Source organism: Gorilla gorilla, chromosome 11, assembly GCF_029281585.2.
Source record: "Gorilla gorilla gorilla isolate KB3781 chromosome 11, NHGRI_mGorGor1-v2.1_pri, whole genome shotgun sequence".
NCBI classification, from domain to species: domain Eukaryota; kingdom Metazoa; phylum Chordata; class Mammalia; order Primates; family Hominidae; genus Gorilla; species Gorilla gorilla.
In genome coordinates, this window is record NC_073235.2 from 125,348,944 (window position 1) to 125,358,630 (window position 9,687).

Consider the following 9,687-nt stretch of genomic DNA (forward strand, 5'->3'; position numbering starts at 1 on the left):
GAGAAATGATAGCAGTCAGGACTGGGGAGATGGCATGTGTTGAAGCAAAACAAAACATCCACTGGATTGGACTGTCTTTGTCCATTCAGGCTACTATAGCAACATATCATATACTGGGTGGCTTATAAACAACCGCAATTTATTTCTCACAGTTCTAGAGGCTGGGAAGTTCAAGATCAGGGTGCTGGCATGGTCAGGTTCTGGTGAGGGCCCTCTTTTGAGTTGCAACAGCTGACTTTTTGCTGGGTCCTCCTATGGCAGAAGGAGCAAAAGAGCTCCCTTCAACATCTGTTATAAGGGCACTAAGTCCATTCATGAGGGAGGAGCTGTCATGATATAATCACTCCCCAAAGGCCACACCTCTTAATACCATTACCTTGGTGGTTAGGATTTCACCTAATGTAAATTTTGGGGGACTTGGGGAAAAAACAAACATTCAGACCATAGCCTGGATCTTCCTGGAAACTGGAGCTAAGTAATGGAAACTGCTTTGTCGTGTCCCCAAGGGCACTGTTGTTGGAGTTGCTGACTGCCTCTTTTATAAGATTGCCTTGGGTTCAGGACAGTTGCAGTAAACCTTCCTAATCCCTTTCTTCTTGTTCCTACCTTGAGTGGGTTGCTGGACCTCCAATTACTGTCCCAGGGCAAATGCAAATGAAGGTGTGGGTGAGGGTCATGGGAAGAGAAAGGACATTAAATAAATACTAGTCATTATCCTCATAATTTCTAACAGTAATCAGTCATAGTGTTACAACAATTTAAAAGAGCAATTAGGGGCTGGGCACGGTGGTTTACGCCTGTAATCTTAGCACTTTGGGAGGCTGAGGCAGGTGGATTGCCTGAGCTCAGGAGTTTCAGACCAGACTGGGCAACAACATGGTGAAACCCCATCTCTACTAAAAATACAAAAAATTAGCCGGGCATGGTGGTGCACACCTGTAGTCCCAGCTTCTCTGGGAGGCTGAGGCATGAGAATCGCTTGAACCTGGGAGGCAGAGGTTGCAGTGAACCAAGATCGCCCCACTGCACTCCAGCCTGGGCAGCAGAGCAAGACTGTCTCAAAAAACAGACAAACACACAAAAGGAGCAATTAGGGAAGCACATATTTTGTAGAGAAAATGTCACATATTAACATAAATTAACTAACGGAGAGACAACACTTGAACTTCTATGAATGGAGTTTTCGAAGGAAAATGTGAAAGGAAGGAAGGCAGGAATGGTACATGGGGTCTGAGACCTTGTGTGTACTTGTAGCAATAAGAAAATATGGAGGAAAGGAAACCTTGGACTGTAACCGTGGGGCTACAAAGCCTCACCTTCTCAGGCAAGGTTCCTGCAACTTTCCCCAGAGGAAACATACCCGAGCCTTGTCAGATTGATCAAATAGTTAATTGAGACAATAAGAATGTAGAGGGACCACAGCAAATTTCTTAAACTTTGTCCAAAAGAGCCTTGAAAATAGAACTTCTTAAAGCACATTCCATTGAAACTACCATAGTGATGGCCTTCTATTTTACTTTAACCAGAGCTGGTCGCTCTCAGTGTTGTGTGTTTGTGTGTGTGTGTGTGTGTGTGTGTGCGCGCGCACGCGCGCGAGAATACTTACTTTTATGATTAATGCATCTTATGAAAATCAGAACCATGACCTTTGCCCTAAACTATCCCCTCTAAGGACTCTGTCTAGACAGAATACTAACAGAATACTATTTCCTTTTTAACCTAACAATGAGAACATTTTTACTTAAGTTACAGTAAAACGTCATGTTATAGAAAGACATTGTCACCTTTCTACTAGTAGATGTTAGTTATAGTGAAGAGCACAGGAAGAAATAATTAGAACAAGGAAATGATTTCTTATTTCTCAATTCCAAGAGTAGCCTTTCATAATTGTTGAGACCATCTGGCCTGTGACCTTCTTATTTCTTCATCAGAGTTGAGAAGTAGAAAGAGGAACCATACCCATCAGTGGAATCCCAGATCTTCAAAGGGACTGTGTTGGTTCCTTCCCCAGGACTTGCCACAGCTGTGGTGCTTGGTACATTTTCATTGAATTATTGTAAACATATATATGTATTATTCACTCATATTTAGCCAATTCCAGGCCCATAGGAAAAAAGCTGACACTTCTGCCAAATGTATTTTTCTTTAATCATTTGCTAAAATATTTGTTGACTGAATGGATAACTACACCTCAACCCAAATGACAGGTTCAGTCATCAGCACTCTTCTACTTACCCTTCAATGACTTGTTCCTCTGTTGTGACAGCACTCCCTTTCTTCCTTATATTATTTGAGAAACAGCCTAGTATAGCAGTTAGGCTCTGGAATCTTAGGCTCATTTAGAATTGTTTTCAATAGCTTGATGAATTAAAACTTTCCCACTATGTAAATCCAGTGATCACTTAACTCAAGTAACTTGGCACACAATAGGTAAACAAATAAATACGTGTTGAATGTCAAAAGGATGAGTAAATAATTTAATTGTTGATTAAAATGGTGATGGACTGTTGCATTGACTGAGTGCTGGTGAGTCCATGCTTTGTTTCAGTTGGCTGTGATGGCTGTGACAGGATATGACAGTTCTTATCTATCAGCTTAGTGCTCTGGGAAAGTAACAAATACGTTACTAAGCAAGCAAACTCCAAGTGATCAGGATCAGGAGTTCTCGGTGTTTTGCTCTTCTTTACCGATAGATTCAAAATCCAATGAATCAAACAGTCCTACCATTTATATGTCCCATGCATATCTCAAGTCTATATTTTCCCAAGCTTCCACATCCTCTACAATCATCCTACAATAGCCTTCTTAGGGGATATGCCTACTTCCACTCTTGCTACCTCCAATCTGTTCTAAATAGGTGCCCATTATTCTGTATCAGCCTGTGTGTTTCCTTCAGGGCACTGTCACACATTTGGTTGTCTACATAGGTAGGTATTTTCTGTTTCTCCCACTAGACTGTGAGCTGCAGCAGGACAAAGACTTTTCTTATTCACCATTGTAACTCATCTCCTTTCCCTACCCAGTGCCTAATACATAGAAAGCTTTCCACAAATAGTCAATGAGTAAATGTGTGTAAATTCTCAAAGGCACAGAGACCTCATCTTAATTCACGTTTGTGTCATCAGTACCAAGGACAATGCCCAAGGCAATGCAGGCACTCCATAAATGTTTGTTCTATGTTTGGTTCAGTTGATGAAGGGATGACTCGCCTCTCCAGGTTTTATAGAAATTTGAATCTTCTCTATTCTGCCGTTTACCAGCTGTGTGACTTTAAGCCCTAATTTCCTTAGCTGCAAAGTTGAAGTGAATGCGCACTTTGTAGGGTTTTTGAGATTACGCCTGTGAGGGCTCTGCAGAGTGCCTGACATAGTGTGTGTTCATAGTGTCCCCACCTAGCACTGGGGGAGGATTCAAGGAGGAAATCTAAAAGGAAAGAAGAAAGTGGCTCCTTAAGTAGGAGGAAAAAGAAACCCAAACAAATTTTACATACAAAAAATCACAACTCCTCCAAGTGGCCCTGGTATTTGTTTTACTCCAACTCCCTTTGTATTAAAATGTTGAAGGAGAAAAGGGCATAGGATGGGGGAGAAAGGAGGGCCAACTATATTGTTTTGCCCTGTTCCAAGTCCTCTTCAGCAATGACTTGACAGCTGCTCATCATTTTGAGTTTTTCAACTATGTGGTAATTAATATTTATAAATAAAGTGCAGTGGTTGCTCCCAAGGACTAGGCACTATTTCGAATCTAGCCATCCATTTAGCACATCGTAACTGAAGCCCTTCAGTGTCTTGTATTGCTCTTGGGGTTCAAACTTGAACCCTAACTCAGTCTGCAAGGGTCTGGACCTTGCCCACCATTTTTGCCTGATGTCACCCCAATCTCACCCTTGTCCCCCAAGCTCTCACTCTTTGAGCTCTTCTTGGAGTTCAGCCACAGGACCTTTGCATATGTGCTTCCCTTTGCCCGGATGACTCCTGGGTTAACTAGATTTGGCTACAGCTCAAGTAAGGGCACTTCTTCAGACACTTCCCTGACCATGCAGCAGTCTTGGTTTTGGAATCTTCTAGTCATTCATAGTAGGGTCTTACTTGTAATTATACACCAAATTGTGTAGTTGTTTTGCTTATGTCTGTTTCTCCCTGTACTCTGAGAACAAGACAGTGAATAGCTTGTGTCAGGCCTCTGAGCCAAAGCTCAGCCATTATAACCTCTGTCACCTGCACGTACACATCCAGGTGGCCTGCAGGAGCCAAGAAGCCTGGAGCAGCCAAAAAAAAAAAAAACGCAAAGACGTAAAACAGCCAGTTCCTGCCTTAACTGATTAACCAACATTACAACATTTTACCATTGTGACTTGTCCCTGCCCTACCTTAGCTGGTCAATCGACTTTGTGACATTCTTCTTCTGGACAATGAGTCTTATGATCTCCCCACCCTGTACCTTGTGACCCCTTCCTCTGCTAACAATAGATAACCACCTTTTACTGTAATTTTCCATTACCTAGACAACTCCTATAAAGCAACCCCTTCCCCATCTCCCTTCGCTGACTCTCTTTTCGGACTCAGCCCACTTGCACCTAAGTGAATAAACAGCCTTGTTGCTCACACAAAGCCTGTTGGTGGTCTCTTCACACGGACGCGCTTGACAGCTGGTTATCCCAGCGCCCGGATGGTGCTCAGCACGTGGCAAGTGCTCAATAAATGTGGGTTGAATGAATGAATGGGTGAAAGGTTCCCGGAGCTCCTGTAGGGAACTGAGGACCCAAGAGTGAGGAAGCCAGGTCCCCTTCCCCCTCCCCGGGGAAATTGGAGGTGGCGGGGGGACACAGATCAATAAACTAAGAAACAAGTCTCGCTCCTCTCTCCAGCTGGTGTGCGATTCCTCAAACTAACCCTTCCCCAATCACAGAGGGTTCGAATGAAGGGGTGGGATGCTGAAGGCAAGCGCTGGGTGATCGATCAGCTGAACAATGGTCAGATCCTGGTGGAGATCCCAGGTCCTCAGCCAGGCGGCAGGAGCCCGCGCTGCCCGGCTCGGGCTGGCTGCCAATTGACCCATCTCCCCGTCCCTCGTGTCCCACGCGGCGCGCTCTCGCCAGCGCCCGGCGCGCCAGCCAATGCGCCCGGGCCGCTGCAGCTGCTCCGGGGCCAGGGCGCTGGGCCAGCTCTGGCGCCCGGCTCTTGTGATTGGCTGCCCCCAGCCTCAGCCCAGCGCGCCTTCCCACCCAGGGCGCAGTTGGGTCCCCGCTCGCTGCCTAGCCTCTGCCTTTCCTCTCCGCCCAGCCAGTGACCAGCGCGGGGCCCGGATCCGGCGGGCACTTCCCACAGGCGCCGCAGAGCAGCGTGGGTGCAGGCTGCAGTGGCTGGCGCCGTCCTCGCCCGGCCAGGCCATGAAGGTAGAGTTTGCACCGCTCAACATCCAGCTGGTGCGGCGGCTGCAGACGGTGGCCGTGCTGCAGTGGGTCCTGAAATACCTGCTGCTCGGTAAGGACCCCGCCCCCCGGGCCGCGGGGCTTGGGCTCCGTATCCTCCCTCGGGACGGTCCGGATTCCAGGACCTGCATAGAACCTTCCAACCCTCGTTCCCCTGTCGGCCAGAGCAGGCAGGTCAAAGAGAGCGTTTGGTTTCCTCACGAGAACCTCATCGCTAACGACTGTTTAATTTTATTTTCTCCTGCGTTATTTTTTTAAATTGAGGTGCACCTTGCCTACAATAAAAGGCGCAGTTATTCGGATACAGCTCAATGACTTTTGGCGACTGTATCTACCAAAATGTAACCATGACCCCATCGAACGCATGAGCACTTTAACCCCTCAAAAGTTGGCAAACTCGTTTCTCGAACTGTTGATTCATAGATGGCAAAGTAATGCCTCAGTAATTAAAACCTGGTTCCTTCCCCCTCTTTGTCTCCCCACCCTCCTGACAAAGAGCAGTGTTCCCTTTCCCGTTTTGGAGACTTCCTGGATGCATAGCAGTACCTTTCTGTAAAGAAGGCTGCACCACTCATTGCATTTGGTTGAGAGGTTTCTCTCTGGAAATAATTTGACTCAGGAGCGTGTGTGTTCCAGTTGGTTCCCAAGTTGAGCCCATGAAACATACACGAGCCGAATCATTAGATGGGGCAAAAACTTGGGTGGTTTTTGTTTTTGTTTTTTGTTTTTTCCTTCATATTTGTTCTGCTCTTGAAATAAATAGGGGTGATGTGGGAGGAGGGAGGAATTTGGGGGAGACCCTTCTATTGAAACATAAACTCTTCTGAAGACTAAGATCGTGTGTATGCTGTAAGATCATGGATTGTACAGCGTTGGGGTGGTAATAATAGTAATAAACCCATTGCATTGGAGAGTTTTACACTTTTAAAACTGCTTTTACATTTCGAAAGCCTGAATCAGTGGTTCTCAACTCTGGCTCTAGATGAGAATCACTGGAGAAGCTTCTAAAAAATACAGATGCCCAGGTTCCATCCTGGAATTTGTTTATTATTATTATTATTATTATTATTATTATTATTATTATTTTTGAGACGGAGTTTCACTCTTGTTGCCCACGCTGGAGTGCAGTGGCGCGATCTCGGCTCACCACAACCTCCGCCTCCCGGGTTCAAGTAATTCTTCTGCCTCAGCCTGCCGAGTAGCTGGGGTTGCAGGCATGTGCCACCACACCTGGCTAATTTTGTCTTTTTAGTAGAGACGGGGTTTCTCCATGTTGGTCAGGGTGGTCTCGAACTCCCAATCTCAGGCGATCCGCCCGTCTTAGCCTCCCAAAGTGCTGGGATTACAGGCGTGAGCCACCGCGCCCGGCTCATCCCTGGAATTTCTAAGTCATTTGTTTCAAAATGAAGTCTGTACACCTTTTTTTTTCCTTTTTCCTCTTTTAAGAACTCTCCAAGTGACTCTCCTGTGCTGCTAGGTAGAATTTACCAAAAAAAAAAAAAAAAAAAAAAAAAGTAATTCAAAGTGTTAACTTATTAAGTCCTCACAGGCTACACCGTGAGGCAGGGTTGCTCTGGATCAAAGCACCATGGAGATAACAACACACAACCTTATCTAGCGCTTGGTATATGCCAGGTGCTGTTCTAAGCAACATCCATGATTAACTAGCAATTTTCACAACATCCCTGTGAGGTAAGGACTATTCCTACACTCCTGGTACAGATGAGGGAACTAAGAGGTGAAGTAAATTGCTCAAGGCGATGCAGCTAGCAGGACGTGGTAGAGCTGGTTTCAAACCCAAGTATTCTGCCCAAAGTGTCTGCTTTAACCACTAAACTGCTCTCTTAAATGGCCTGAACTTGGAGTCCGACTTCCTAACCGATCATTCAACACATCTCTGATAGCCACTGTTCTTTTCTTTCATGGCACTTATCATTGCTTGTATCTGTGTATGGCTGTGGTGACTTGAGAAAGTTCTCTATGGCTGTCTTAGTCTACAAGCTTAGTGAGGAAACACACAGTATATGTCTGGCCCATGGAAGATATACACAAATACTTGAGATATACACAAATTCTTGAGATATACACAAATACTTGTTGAATGGCTGTTTCTGGTCTATCACCCAGAATAGGAATTATGCACCCACCAGATCCCTAGAGTATTAACTCATGTAATCCTCACAGCAACCTGGTGAGGGAGGGACTACCCCTTACCCTTATTTTACCAATGAAGGACCTAGGAGATAAAGGGAGTTACTCAAGATCACATGGCCCAGTAGTGGAAAGTCGAGACACATGTGACCGCATGTGAGTGGATTAGTGACGAGGACATGGCAGATGCTGAATGACCTGTGTCTAATTTGAATCAAACTACAGTGGTTCTAGATCCAATTCACCTCAATGTTTTTGTTTCACACATTTGACATTTGTGTTAGCAGGAGCATATTTTGTATTATATATCTTGGAAATTATATTGTGGGAAATTTCAAACATACAGAAACTAGAGAGAAGAGTATGAATTCCCATATACCCATGACCTAGGTTTATAATTATTTAATAATTTGCCATATGTGTTTTATCCATTATTTTGCAAAAATATTTTAAAACAAATCACTTTTTTTGTATAATTTTTTTTTAACTTTTAGGCTCAGGAGTACATGTGCAGGTTTGTTATGTAGGTAAATTGATCATCATGGGGATTGTACAGATTATTTCATCACCACAATAATTGGCATAGTACCCAGTAGGTAGCTTTTCCTCCTCATCCTCCACCCTCCACCCTCATGTGGGCCACAGTGTCTGTTGTTTCCTTCGTGTCTAGTGAATTCACACATTAAGATATTTTAATACTAAATACTTTAGTTTGCATGTTTTAAAAATAAGTATTTGGTGTGTAACCATAGTACTCTTGTCATACCTAGCATAGTTAACAAAAATTACTTAAAATCATGTAAAACAAGTTCAGATATCCTAAATTGTACCAAAACTACACCTTTTTTCTCGTTCTTTTTTCTTTTTGGTAGAAATGGGGCCTCCTTATGTTGCCCTGGCTGGTCTCCAACTCCCAGGCTCAAGTGATCCTCCTGCCTCAGCCTCCCAAAGTAACGGGATTACAGGCGCTAGCCACTGCACCCAGACGAAATACACTTTTACTGGCAATTTCTTTGAGCCCAAATCCAAATAAGACCCATGCATTATATTTGGTTTTTATGTCTTTCAGGTAGAACAGTGTCTCCCCTTTGTTTTCTTGTCAGTGAAGCCTTGATGAAACCATTTGACATGGGTCCTGCAGGATGTCTCACTTTGTGAGTTTGTCTGCTTCTTTGTAGGGTTAACTTGTTCCTCTATCCCTTGTATTTCTTTTAAAAGATGGAAGTTAGAGCTAAATGCTCGATTAGATTTAGATGAAACCTTCTGGGCAAGACTTCTTCCCAGGTGTTGCTGTGCACTTCATGTGACATCACATCAGGATGCACACAGTGTCTGCTTGTCCCATTATTTGTGTCTACAATTGGTCAGTGGGTCTAGGAAGCAAGTAATCCGAGGTGATGACTGGCATGCTGCAAACTTTCATCTAGTGATTTAAGTCGTGATGCTTGCCCGAATTACCTGTTTTATTTGAAACTGCAAAATGGTGATTTTCTTTTTTTTTTTTTTTTTTTTTTTTTTGAGACGGAGTCTCACTCTGTCGCCCAGGCTGGAGTGCAGTGGTGTGCTCTCGGCTCACTGCAAGCCCCGCCTCCCAGGTTCATGCCATTCTCCTGCCTCAGCCTCCTGAGTATCTGGGACTACAGGCGCCCGCCACCACGCCCGGCTGATTTTTTGTATTTTTAGTAGAGACAGGGTTTCACCGTGTTAGCCAGGATGGTCTCGATTTCCTGACCTTGTGATCTGCCTGCCTCGGCCTCCCAAAGGGCAATTTTCTTATTCTATCATTTATTCTTCATTTATTAGCTAGAATTTCTGCAGTTAAAAAATTTGTCTCATCATGTAGCACCATTTGACTACCCTACAATTCAATTCTTACAGGAAAGAAAGGATAAATACTCTCTTCTTTCCATTTAATTATCAAGTTTCAAGTAAGGAGTTGATATAATAGTTACTTCCAGTGGTGACGAGAGATGTTTTATTAATGATGTTTTAAGATCTCTAAATCAAAATTCCAGAATGCATTTTTCTTCCCATCACCAGGAAAGTGAGTTTAAGCTATTAGTACTTGGAATATATTTTAAAGTAGCAAAATGTTTCATTTAGTA

The 9,687-nt window shown here is 44.1% G+C and overlaps 1 protein-coding gene across 1 annotated transcript in view; it reads left to right on the forward strand.

Moving 5' to 3' along the window:
* The first annotated feature begins 5,266 nt into the window (after nt 1-5,266).
* The window catches only part of MOGAT1 (monoacylglycerol O-acyltransferase 1), a 37,306-nt gene continuing 32,885 nt past the window's right edge, over nt 5,267-9,687 (forward strand). Inside the window, exon 1 of the mRNA XM_004033274.4 lies at nt 5,267-5,483. Coding sequence (XP_004033322.3) covers nt 5,390-5,483 — 94 coding nt within the window. The 5' untranslated portion in view covers nt 5,267-5,389. The remainder of the gene's footprint in view (nt 5,484-9,687) is intronic.